Source organism: Penaeus vannamei, chromosome 9 (genome assembly GCF_042767895.1).
Source record: "Penaeus vannamei isolate JL-2024 chromosome 9, ASM4276789v1, whole genome shotgun sequence".
NCBI classification, from domain to species: Eukaryota; Metazoa; Arthropoda; class Malacostraca; order Decapoda; family Penaeidae; genus Penaeus; species Penaeus vannamei.
In genome coordinates, this window is record NC_091557.1 from 11659664 (window position 1) to 11673203 (window position 13540).

General features: G+C 41.5%; 1 protein-coding gene across 30 annotated transcripts in view; it reads left to right on the forward strand.

Moving 5' to 3' along the window:
- LOC113811738 (collagen alpha-1(III) chain) overlaps positions 1–13117 on the forward strand; it is a 63442-nt gene extending 50325 nt beyond the window's left edge. For 11 of the 30 annotated variants that reach the window (XM_070125269.1, XM_070125275.1, XM_070125271.1 and 8 more), the window contains 12 exons: positions 66–246; positions 882–1017; positions 2355–2411; positions 3971–4411; positions 5551–5614; positions 5915–6023; positions 6668–6787; positions 7551–7625; positions 8269–9510; positions 10742–10822; positions 10948–11085; positions 11248–13117. In XM_070125269.1, coding sequence (XP_069981370.1) covers positions 66–246; positions 882–1017; positions 2355–2411; positions 3971–4411; positions 5551–5614; positions 5915–6023; positions 6668–6787; positions 7551–7625; positions 8269–9510; positions 10742–10822; positions 10948–11085; positions 11248–11415 — 2812 coding nt within the window. In that variant the 3' untranslated portion in view covers positions 11416–13117. Of the gene's footprint in view, positions 1–65; positions 247–881; positions 1018–2354; positions 2412–3970; positions 4412–5550; positions 5615–5914; positions 6024–6667; positions 6788–7550; positions 7626–8268; positions 9511–9615; positions 9724–10741; positions 10823–10947; positions 11086–11247 lie in introns of those variants that run through there. The other 19 variants (XM_070125278.1, XM_070125284.1, XM_070125285.1 and 16 more) reach the window with 8 other exon arrangements.
- Positions 13118–13540: the final 423 nt, after the last annotated feature.

Below are 13540 nucleotides of genomic sequence, written 5' to 3' on the forward strand. Positions count from 1 at the left end.
GTTAGCTGTAGAAGGCTGTAGCACGCTGTACATAGCCGCGCCCCTAACGCCTCCCCGACCCGCAGGAGCAGCTCCCGCAGCGAGCCCCGCAGCAGTTCGCGAGGGGGTTCCCGCACCGGCAGCGCCCTCGGCATGGTGGAGGACGGCGGCCACATGAAGCACTCCCGCAGAGAGTACCTGTCGCCTGACGAGAAGACCCACGTCGTCACCGAGAAGTACGAGTACGACACAGGTGATACAAGCAAGGTAAGCTCGAGGGCGGAGGGAGGAGCGTGCAGCCCGACGCGCGTGCCGTGACAAGACGAACAGCCTCTGGGAAACTGTTCCGGTTCGATCAGCTGTCTTGTGCTGCTAATATTTCCCCTTGCTGTGAATCAGAATACTCGTTTTTTGCTGTCTATAAATATCTATAGGTAGGAAAATATGTGGGGGAAACTATGATAAAGTTCATAATCATTTTTTCTACATTATTTAGTGAATAATACAAGTTTCTCCATCCTTCCTATCTGAGAATTTACGCAACGCATTGTCCCGGATATAATGTAGGCCAGTGTAAGATTAGGCTGCTCATGAGCCGGATAGGAGCAGCTTCACTTGGGACAAATTTACACTTTTAAGCATGACTGGTAATAACACGACATTTTCTTTGTGTCGCCAGTCATTTCTTTACTTCTTTTATTAATCCATGTATTTATTCATCTGATTTATGCTATAAAACCAGCAAAGTCTATTTTCATTGATTCGAGTTCCGTATATTTATATTTGAGCTAAACCCACCCAAAGGACCGTCTCAAAGTATTCCCAAACAAACAGACGACAAAAACAAAACAAAAAGAAAACAAAAAACTGGCAAGCACCCTGACTCGGCCTCGTTCCCACAGACTAGTCACTATCAGAAGAAAGTGATGAAGTCGACCTACTCGAGCTACAACTCGATGAGCGCAGGCAGCCTGGACGACCCACCGACCCACGCCCTTGAGTCCCCGCCACAGACCTCGCGTCCTGCCGGCACTAAAGGTATGTATATTTCGGCAATGGAAACCTCACAGTTTCTCCCTCTCTCTCTCTCCCTTTTTTAGAATTTTTTTTTATCGCTTTGTCAGTGTAGGTCTATCAAGGTTGCAATGAACAATTTAGGTTTTCTCCCTTGAAGTAAGCCAAGCTTTTCATTCATACCACATAAGCCACTTTATTTATTTATTTATTTTTTTATTCCACTTCCCACATTGCTTGAAAAAAAAGCGCAGGAGAACCGCGTAGAGACCGCGAGGCCTTTGCTTTTTAACAGAAACAGATAATTTGTCTCAATCTTGAAATGCACATGATGCTGAAATGTGTTGCTGACGATTTCACAACCCTCTACAACACGAACATGATAAAAAAAAATCTTGGTTTGGCGATAATTTTCTTTATTTTATTCTTCACACAGTTTAGATTTACTCATTAGAAAAACAGACTATACTAGTTTTGACAGGATTGGCAAGGAATAGTCTAGCAGTATTGCAAGCTGAAAATCGATTAACCTGCAGTATATTCAGTCCCAGATAGTAATTTCCGTAACCTATCAATAATATCACCTGGTTTCTCATCAACCAACACCTGTTATGTAATACACTACACGTTTTTATATAAAAAAGTGCATCCCAGACAAGAATCGAATCAGCAACACCCGAAGATGCATCCCAGAATAAGTGGCACTTTGTTCAGCTTAAAGAGCCATGATTTATAGTGTTAAATGGAAGTGTATTCACCATATGATTTATATACCACATTAAAAACACTTCTGACTAACGTTGTAAATCATGGCCAGTTGCTAGTCCATCATACCCTTCTTTTAAGACTCAATCGTATCTTGAGTGGAAAGTGAACACGCAATCCAGTCTGACCATCACGTAAAGTAGCGCCTCATTGCTTATAGAGTCGACAATGCATTTGGAATGTTACCATAGACCGCCTTGCCTGTTTGATGATTGATTATATATGGCTGTTGGCCTGACTATTTTACTGCAAAATCCTTGGATGTTTTTGTTTTTTAATTGCACTTGCCTTGTAGTCGCACAAAGGGGCTAAGTCAAGCAAGTGTCTGTGCGTGTTTAGTCAAATAGCTGAGACAGTTCGTTTTGACGTCCTCATGTTTTAGGTTTTAGGAGTCCATATGTTTTTTTTGTTTTGTTTTAGATCCTAAGTGTTTACTATCTTAGTCTTCATATCAGTCAGAATTTTACCTAATTTCTAGTATTGTCTTTTGTCAATCAGTTCATTACAAAACAAATAAATACAATAACTTTTTTTAATAGTAATGTAACCCCTTTCCAGCTAATAAACTAACTTATATTTCAAAAACTCATTTGCAGTTATCAGTGCTTCCCAGAAAGTAGCAAACAAATTGGTTGATGCGCTGGCCAGTATAGGTGAGGCAGTGTTGTATGTTGCCCTCCTGTGCTACCGGTGCAGGGCAGATCTTTGTGTACATTTTTTTAACACGTGTCCCTCGCTGGACTGCTCCCTTCTCTCTTTCCCTGAATAAATACCTTTCTTCTTTTTTTCAATGTACTCGATGTGGCGAAACTCATGCTCAAGTGTTGGCATCCTTTATTTGTTTTTATGCCAAACGTTTTTTTTTTTGTCATGAGTTGCTGACATTCTGAAGTACTGCACTATTGTTTTTTTTTCTGTGCTCTGTGTCAGGTTGTGCGTCTGGACTAATCTGTCTATCTGTTTTATTATGTCAAAAGTGTGGTATTGTGTGAGCTGTTATATAACTTTTGCATGATTATTTTTGTAAATCCATCTATTTTTCGTATATCATTCACATCGCATACAGAGAATCCTGTCTTTTTCCAAAGCATCTTATAAATTATTTTGAAAAAAGTCATGCCTTCCTGATGGAATGTAAACGATAGTCCAGGCTGCTCAAACCTGAGTTCTAATGCTTGGTTTCTGGAATGAATTTTAATCTGGACTTTGATTTTGAAAATTCTCTGTGAAATTTCAAGATTTCCAGAAATGAAGCTTAGTGATCATCATGCTGGTGAAGTCTCTCTTGGGAAACCAGTATATGGTGTAGTGAAATTTTCCAGAGCATGTTGTTTTATATATATAGCTATTCCAGGATCTTCCATGGTTATGAAGGGACATGGGCATCTAGCCTTCTCTAATGGGTATCTGGAATTTCTGATGCATTTACTAACTAATTCTGATCAAGTTATATATCTAAATTATCTCAGTAACCCTATACAGACTTTTATGAGTTTTAACTAAACGCATTTATGAATTATATATATGTCACGGTGACTTCTGGAAGACAGCGGTACTTTCGCTAAGGCTGCTGTGCAAAGAGAAGAAAAGTGGCGATGTCACATTCTTCTGAAAGTGAGGTTGAGCAAATGTTATTTTCAGTGAAAGTCACCGATTTCGAACCAACAAAATAGGTGAATATTGGATTTCCCATTGGTTTTTAAACACGTAAAGCTAAATAGCAACTGTAAACTGTCAAAGAAATGTTTATAATATCGTGGGAAATACCCGATCCATGATGCCCCGAGACGTCTGCCCAGAGGTCGAGCGTCCCGGATGGAACTGTGGTCTCCGTGTTCAGCATGAAAAAAAACTGTAATAACTCATGTCATGATAAAAAACAATGTATAAAGTAAATCTCGTCCCCTCGTCCCCGCTTTTAATACGTGTAATAAATCAGCATTGTTTGATATATTATTTTTAAGTGTGTATATTAAAAACAAAGATTTTCAACTTATAAAACTTGAATTCTTACTCTCACTGTCTTCATTTATTTTCATTATGAAATATATTTTGATTTCATAGTTTTGCAATGAAGAACATATTATTTTCGTTAATGTACAGCTGTCAAATTAAAATGGGTAAAATACATTAAATACTTCCTCCGAGCCCAGAGACTGTGCAGTAAGTTTGTGATGAAGGTAGCAGCTTGGTGATGTGGCTCCCTCTACAGGTGGGGAGGAAGGCTATGTCCCGGCTCCGGACTCCAGTGACACCGACACACTCAAAACTGACACCCTGAAAACTACAAAGACCGTTAGCTCAGATTACTCGACACTGGGGCGACTCCGCAAAAACATCAGGGAATTAGACACACTTATTGACTCCCTCGAAGACACAGAGCAAGGCGGCGAGCCCGCAACAAATGCCGGCGCCGAAACCCAGTCCGAGACGGTTGTCACTGTAGCCAAACAAGAGTCCAAAGTCTCGACACAGATCACAGCCCCGGCGGCGCCCGCGGTCGCGCCCGAACCCGCCCTGGCTCTCACGCTGGCGACGGCGCAGGCTCAGTCCCAAGCGAGTCCGTCCTCGCAGGCCTCTCAAGAGTCACACATACAGACTGTCGTTGAGACTCGCAGCAGCACAACCTCCCAGCAGCAGGTGGCGCAGGAGAGTAAGTGGGTGGTGTGTGGCGTGTCGCTGCTGCCCCACGCGGCCCCGGGCTCTGCTGGTTCTCTGCCCGGACTATTGCACCTTTTGCTGCTCTCCAGCCCCAGGCCCTTCCTCTGTACCTGCTTTGCCTCATGAATGTGACCTCTTCTCGGAGAGGGTCAGGGGGAATCGAAGGATTTCGCTCACGATCTGAGACATTTAGAGTCATTTAAAGTTTGCCATGTTATCTAATAGTGAATTAGTTCTCATTTCTAAAGTTGTGCAAGAGGTAAACGTCTTAGAGTTGCATGATAAATACCTTATGTATACAGTTCAGGTGTCGATGTTCATTAACCCATCTTTAATCGAGTATCATTTTTAGCACATTTGCAAATAACTAGGAAAGTATTAATAGCCATTTTAAATCGTGGCTTATTAGCGAGCCACTTTATGATATGTGATGTTATGAGAACAGAATAAAGAGAAGTGAGTAGAATGTTTCCGCCTCACGTAAGACCCAGAGACGCAGATTCTGAGCGCAAAATGTCATACAAATAGCTTCCCCCATGAAACGTGTGCAAAGACCTGTTATACGCTGAAGTGCCCAACACTGCATGACTATGTGAGTTAGGTTTCGTGATAGCGAGGACCTAACACTCACAGTTTCACCATTTGAAGATAATAACGATAACCAAGACTAGGATGTGGTTTGACACTGTTTCCCCCCTGGATTAACATGCTTGGTTCTTTGACTGTGCCCTGGTGTGGTAGAGCATGTCACCTCTCAGTCGCCTTTGCTGAGTCTTTGGGAATACTCCTTAGCACCGGAAAGTCTTTTGCGGTTATTGTATTACCATTGTGTCACTGTTGTTGTCGCGATCATATATTTATCTATTGTAAACGGTAACCCAGTATTGACGTATAACTCATACTTTGTTTTAACTTAAGAAGAGAATCTAGGTATCACCTTTATCTCTGTTGCAACATCCTGGTGTTGTATTTTAATCCAACGTTTTTTATATTCCAATAATCAACAGTGTCTAATATCTACCCTTGACTGACCAATAAAAGAAAGAAAAAAAAACAATAACCCACCATTTCAAGTCCCGCCATAACCCGCCAAGATGTCCCGACAACCCTCTGAATCGCCTTCTCCCGCAGGTACAACGACGTCCTCCGGCTTGACCAACGGCACCGCGCCCGCCAGCCAGCCTACAAGATACGAGTGAGTGACCTTCGCACTTCGTCACATTCAGATATTCGAAAAAAAATTACATGCCTTTTGATAGATGTATGATGATGTCGGTTTGTTTTAAGCTTATATGAGCGGTGCTTCAGAATGTTATTATCCTATTCATCTATATTCATTCTTTAAAAAAAACTCTCCATTACAGTAGAACATATTTTTATGGAAGTTCAAAGAGAAAATATTGAAAAAATAAAATAATAAAAAGGTAAAGAGAAAAAATACACATATTATAATGGCGAACGGAGCAGCTGTGTGACATGAACTGTCATTTTGCAGCGGAGACGATGAGATGATCGACGACAAGAGCGGCGAAGTGAGGCGCATCGTCTGGCGCAACAGGTTCGAGAAGACCTACGAGACACAGGACTCCAGACCGACGGCCACGGTGCGTTCACGTCCTGGGTGCTGCGTGTCTGGTGTGTGTGTGTGTGTGTGTGTGATTACGAGTATTTGAGTAAAAGAAAGAGAGAGAGAGAGAGAGAGAGAGAGAGAGAGAGAGAGAGACAGAGAGAGAGAGAGAGAGAGAGAGAGAGAGAGAGAGAGAGAGAGAGAGAGAGAGAGAGAGAGAAAGAGAGAGAGAGAGAGAGGGGGGGGGGCAGCATAAGTACTTGCGCACACACACACACACACACACAAACATACGCACACACATACACACACACACACACACACACACACACACACACACACATATATATATATATATATATATATATATATATATATATATTCATATATATATATATATATATATATATATATATATATATATATATATATATATATATATATATATATATATATATATATATATATATATATATATATATATATATATATATACATATATATACATATATATACATATATATACATACATATACATACATATACATATATATATATATATATATATATATATATATATATTTATGTATGTATGTATGTATGTATGTATGTATACATTATACACACACATTCACAAATCACAACGTTTCTGCATACTTACTTATCGATCTGAACTTCCAGGTGAGCATCGAGGACGAGGCCCGCCGCCGCCAGCTGGTTCAGCGTCAGCAGCAGCACACCTCGACGTCAGCCTCCACCTCCACGCTCTCCTCTCCCCCCGGACCCAGCTCTCCTCCGCAAGTGAGTGATCCGTTTCTTGACTCCCAGCTTTTGGGATAAGACAAGTAACTGTACAAGACTGTCATCACTGTATTTTCAGAGTACAATGAAACGAGTCTCAAAATGACTGATCACTGCTTGACGTTTGTGTTCCACCTTGTAACTGCTATACGTGTGATTCGAATATCATATTTTGATCCCTTTGTATTTTCGTCATAACAGTTTTTCCAGCATCTCGGTTTTTCGAGTGACAGCATATATTTACTAAAATACAAGGAGAGAAGATTAGAAGAAAAGATTGCTCTGACTTTTTGCCCAGCTGATTTAGCTCATATTTTCATTAACTACCCATATTGTATGATAATTAGTACTAAAGGTCGTCGTTTGTCTCATAAAGCCATGATTCTACTGATTTTTGTATAAGCATTGAGTGGGTAATATCATGTTCAGTTCAGACCGGGACGATGCACATCTGTTTGAAAATATCTACAAAAGATAGTATTCAAAAAAGAAAAGTTATGCAAGGAACTGTGGAATCATGACTGTAAATATTATGATTTGTCAAATATGTCGCATCCAACTCACTGACCACTGAGATATTGGTTATACAACCAGTTATCTGAATATGATAACCTCTTGAGTAGATTTTAGAACCTTTTAATCGTACTGACATACCTTTACAAGCATAGTACTTGTGGGGCAAGATCTATATAAGTTTGGGATACCCAGGGCTACACTCGTAAGGTACAGTAGGTACACCAAGTGGTGACTGTCCTTGTTACAGCGCGGGCCGTCCTCGCCCCGACTGCCGCAGTTGCAGTGTGCCGTGTACTGGCCTGGCTTGGGCGTCGGCCCCAACGTGAGTGCCCCCCCTAGGCCAAATGTCTCCAGGTTTTTCCGCAGCTGCCTCCTTACAGGCAACAGCACGCCCCCGGCCTCCCCAACAGCTGACACAACAGCTAGTACCGAGCATGGGGCCAAAGCCCATCTTCACCCTTTCTTTCCCTACTACAATTTGACACTCATTAATGAAACTCCCTTTTATCTAAATGTTTCTAAAACTGTGTTCTCTTCTAACAAGTAGTTTTAGATGGTTAGTTCGACATATGAGAAGCATGTGACCAAGCCTGTTATCTCTTCCGTTTGTGTTTGACTTGTCTCAGAATTCTCCTCTTCAGTTATGCATATTTGTTCTGTGCAGATGAAAACGATTCTTAGAGCTCATTAAGATTCTCGGAGTGTCGAGCTGTGTATTCACTTAATTTAGATAGAGTTGCAATCGTATTTAACTGTAGACTCTTAGGCTCTTCAATGTGCGGCCGTAGAAGACGAAGTACGGTTTCATTATCTTGGCAGCATGTAGCACTAGGCTTTGACACGGGAATTAATTGGTTTTGTGACTATGTGAATTTATTCATGTGTACTTTAAATAAGAAAGTTTCCCTTGTTCAATTCGAAGACGTTCTTAACCGATCCTGTCTAATCTCGCGACTACCCCGCAGGTATCTCCCGGAAGCCAGTCGTGGAAGGACCCGATCCCGATGCCAACACCGCCCCAGCTCTCCCCGCGAGAGCCGGGAGTCGCCTACATCTACACTTACGGGAACACCGGAGGGTCGGGCGTGCAGCACATGCCGCCGCTGAATTACGTCACGGTTCCCGGCCCCTCGTCGGTGCCTCCGAGTGAGGGCGCGCCGTCGCCCACCCCGTCGCAGCTGCAGGGTCCGCAGCCCATTATCTACCACTACTCTTATCACTACACAATCCAGCCCGGCCAGCCACTTCCTGACGGGGCTCCTCCCCCTCCAGGGGGACTTCCTTCAGGGTCCCAGCCAGCTCTCCAGATGGCTCCCTCCTCCCAGCCGCCGTCCTCGTCCACCGAGACAATTCGCACAATTCATCAAACCACTTCAGGTCAGCCCGGCCAGCCTGGCCAACCCGGTCAGCCCGGACAGCCTGGTCAACTCGTCCACCCAGGTCAACCCGGTGAACCGGCTCAACCTGGCCAGCCAGGTTATCCTGGACAGCCTTCCTCCACTGTTAGCAGCTACAATATCCACTCCTACTCTTCCAGCAGCCGCTCAAAGACATCCACGCTCACCCACACAGACACATCCACAGTATACCCTGGCGGTCCTGGGGGGCCTGATGGTCCTCACGGCCCAGGGGGTCCTCATGGCCCAGGGGGTCCTCATGGCCCAGGGGGTCCTCATAGCCCAAGTGGCCCTTATGGCCCTGGTGGCCCTCATGGTCCAGGAGCGCCTGGTGGTCCTGACGGCCCAAGGGGTCCCACTGGCCCTGGCTACGATGGGCCAGCGCATCCTTCCAAACCTTATGGCCCCGGTGAACCCGATGGCCCCGGCAGAACCACCGAGCCTGGCCAGCCCGGAAATATCTCCATCACCATCAACAAAACGACAACAACGCGCACCACGCACGCCTTCCCGGGCGGTCCTGACCACCCTGGAGGCGCTGGCGACGTCCCCCCTGTTACCTCAACCCCTTACCCGAGCCGCGGCAGGTCGGTGTCCCCCGAGCCACACGGCCCGAGGAGCAACTCGCCGCACCACGTGACGTACGTGACGCACGTGACAAGAAACACGCACTCCGACTCCCTGGACCGCGTCAGAAGGCCAAAGAACGAGACTCTTCCATTCCCCAACACCTCGCCCATACGACCTGCTGGAGACAACAAGATCCCTCGCCGAGTGGATGATCTCATGACCTCCTTCTCCGATTCCGAGGTAAGACTTCGGACGGGACAGGTACCGCCACTTCCTCTCTGGTTCTCATGTTACACTGCTTCCTTATCTTGGCTGGAGCTTTAAACTTTTTTCCCCTTTTTGCAGCATTATATTACCAGTTTTGAGAACGAAATGACCTTGCGAAAACATTCCCCTATCCCAAGGAAAGATGAGGTAACTTGTAGATGGCGTAGTTGATAGTTCTATGCGATAGGCCGCTTGTTATGTCCAATAGATGACTTGTTTTCGTTAGACTATGTGGTAGAATATAAATAGAGATATATGTTAAAATGGCAGAATGGTAAAAACATAGACATTTGAATTAACATATGTTTTTCAACGTAACGCAAGTAGAATTTAGTGTCCAATTATCAATCAGGCATGTTTTGAGACTTTACATTGCCCAACTGAATATATCATTCCGCTTTACTTATTTGAAAGGGTGAATTGTAATAATGTGCGTATGTAGATGTATAGAATAAACATTTATAAACTACACACATATAATATATTAATCGATTTGATTTCAAGGACGGTTTATCATTCCTGCAACACAAAGAAAGGAATTTTGAATTTTATATTCATACTTTTGAATATTAGTGCAAAGGACTATAGCAGGAGAGGGGGGAACTAAAACATTTATTTATCATATTAACTACTCATTATTTTTTAAAATTTATAATCATTATTATATACCGCTAAAATCGCAATTAATATTTGTACAAAACCAGATAACTTGCAGGATGAGAATATAAAAGCCCACAGAATAATAAGCAGAAGTCAAACGTGTGATAAAAAATGTAAGCGTCCTTAGTAATAATGCTGTTCCAAATCCAGTTAATTATCCTTAAGTATATAACTAAATCAGGAAGGTTTATTTTATCGTGGTGGCACTATTTGGGCAAGAATGTGGATACGTCACAACTTTTTAGGATACTATGTCAAGGATAGGAACATCTGTAGCGAAATCTTAAAAAAAAAATGTTTTAAATGATCTAGCTAGTATACTCTTGCATGGACATTTAAATCAATTTCTGAGTACAAGAATGCATTGGAATTTATACTTGATATCTAAAACGATCTCTCTTTTCTTTAAAGAATGAACATTGTTAGGATAAATTAGTTTCTACACTGATTTGGTTTGAATGTGAGTCATATAATTATCCTAATGTGCGAGCTCGTGGCATAAATTGGGTTACAAGACAACATACTAATGCTTTAAAATCTCCAGGATGGTCCAGGCCACCCAAGGCACTCGCCACACCGCGGAGACCCAGCTGACCAGCAACCTCTGCTGCCACAAAACAGTCAGGTAAGCTTGTTTGTAATTCATAATTTAGTAACTGGACTTCTATCATGTTGCATATCTGTTTTAAACATCTAATTTGTTCTACACCTGTTTTAAATGTTTATTCTATTTTGTTTTTTAATCAACAGATTGTGGTGAAGGCTGATGCAGACGCTAAGGCCCTTGCCGAGGCCAATGCAGATCCGAAGAAAGAACCAACGAAAAACAAAGCTGGACCGCCCGTCTACTATCCTCCGGGGCATGAGCTCTTCCATGAAACCATGCACGTAAGTATCCGAGATATTTGAAGATTATATTATTTGTTTGTTTCGAAAATGACACAATTAAAGGAGAAAGGTCAGCATAAAACCCCGAGGAAAGTACATCTTTTATAATGGAAATTGACATTTGTTGATATGTATTTAACATTACCGTGTCGCTGCTTCCAGACTATGACACTGAGGGAGGGCGGTGGTCGCCGAGGGAAGGCGAAGTGGAGAATGGAGCGATCCGCAGGCTACAAGGAAAGTTCTTCCCATTCTGAATCCAAAGGAGGCATGACAATGGTACCCGTCTGCTTGCCACTGTGTTGTGGGGCCGCTTGCGTTGTAATGTAAACATCTGCTGCTACCCTCGTTCGGGAATTAAGAAAGAAGAAATACAGAGAAAAATATACTTCCTTCGGGCATGCTGTTACGATGTAGCAAGGATGAAAAACAAATATATATATATTTCAATCCGGAAAATATGCGTGATGTTTACACACGATGGACGTTTTACTGTAAGCTGCCCAGATGGGAAGTATGAAGACCTCAGTCCTGCCAATTTTAATGCATATCTAACTACATAAGCTCATGAAGACTACTGCTTACCCTCTGTTTGTGCTTAGTTTGTGACTGATTTCGAGAAATACATGTAAAGCATTTTCATGACTGCACGAAAGAAACGAATTTCAGCGTAAAATGAATTACGTGTCTAGTAATTCGATTTTAGCATTAAATGGTGCTACATATGATATTTATGAAAGTAATCATGCATTGATTAAAATTTAAATCTTAGGAAAATACAACAAAAATCGCATAAACTATTTTAACTGTAGCATAGTTTTGATGTGGAATTTCTTGTATACTGACTGTATAAAATGTCATTTCTTTATTTTGCAGTTATACTGTGTATATTTCATTAATAGATTTAAATGATTTTTTTCTTAATATGTGTATTTTTGAAACAAAGTAACACTAATCAGTGAATACTGATTATTTCGTAATTCCTACCATTCATTCACATTTTTGCCTTGCAAAATGTAGCGTGAGTGGCTGCCAAGTGTTTGAAGTATTTTGATATAAAACCATCAAGATATGTGTTCATACATTTTAAAGATATCTGTATTTGCTTTACAGCTGGGATGATATCTGAGGTTTTGTGTATTTGGTTTTAATCAGATAAATTCCACGTTTACACAAAATTTCATCGTCTTCTTGATCTCCTAACATTAACTTTTACGCAATAAGGATGATAATTTTAAAAAATCAAAACATGTGGATAACACAGGTTGTTTTTCATATGAAACTGTATATGAATTAACACGAAGGAAGTATTCCGTATCTGATTACACCCGAAAGACACACAAACCTTCCATACCCCGCGTAACGATGGTTGTTGTGGTGCTCGTCAAGAAAGGTCCGCCTTCTTAATCATGTGACTCTTGGTTTGATATCATGTTCATCCAGTTCTCAGGTTACATTATTAGGATATATATGTAAATGAAACCCAAAGCTCAAAGAGAAAAAAATAACTTTAGAACTGCGAAGTGCGCGTCACATGAATTGAATAGGTTGACCATAGCTTAAGGCCTCCTAACCTACAGTGTGCCTTACAGGTTATCTCCTGTATTTGCTATATATTTTTGCAATGTTATGCATATTTTTTTCTTTGGAGAGTCCAGTGTCATGTCATGTATATGCCGTGTTTTGCATATGTACAGAAGTAATTCTTTTGGCACAGGTGTCGAAAGTTTGCCATAATCATTAAGTTTAAGTAGTTTTTGCATCACCAAGAGGAACATTGTGCTATCAGAATCCCTCACGTGGCAAGGAGGAAAGTCACTTCAACGTGCGAAGTTGAAGACAAAAGTTCACGTCAGATGTTTGTTTCCCAAAGGTTACCCGGTGTTTGAGGCTCATCGCGGAAGGCAATCGCGTTTTACAGACATTAGTACCCTAGAGTGCCTATAATATGATTATATATGTGCAACATTTCAAAGGCTTTTTTTGATCATATGTGACAGTTGAAACTAACGAAAATATAGATTTCATGCAATATCGTTGTTTTCTTTTTTTATAGCATCCTTTTTATAGCATCCTTCTTTATAGCATCCAGGGAAGAGTTTTTCTTTATGTAGTTTCTTGCGGGTTCGACATTTTTTTAACGGTGTTCAGGGCCACGCACGGGTATTTAACAATCATTTTTTATTGTAACAAATATGTAATGTTTTTCGCTATATATTAGGGAAAATTTTATTTCAAGTTATGATTGATCAGATATGCAAAATTTAGTTCTGGTTACCTAAAAATTAAAGGTACAAGAATATACATTATTATAAGTAGTATACCTGGCGAAGAAAAATCCCAAGTGAATGAATACTTGAAAATCCTTTACATGTGATATATCATTTCGATGCTGTTTCGATAGCTATCGTTGTAGCTGAAATACTCTAATCTTAATTTTGATATAGAGTCGGAG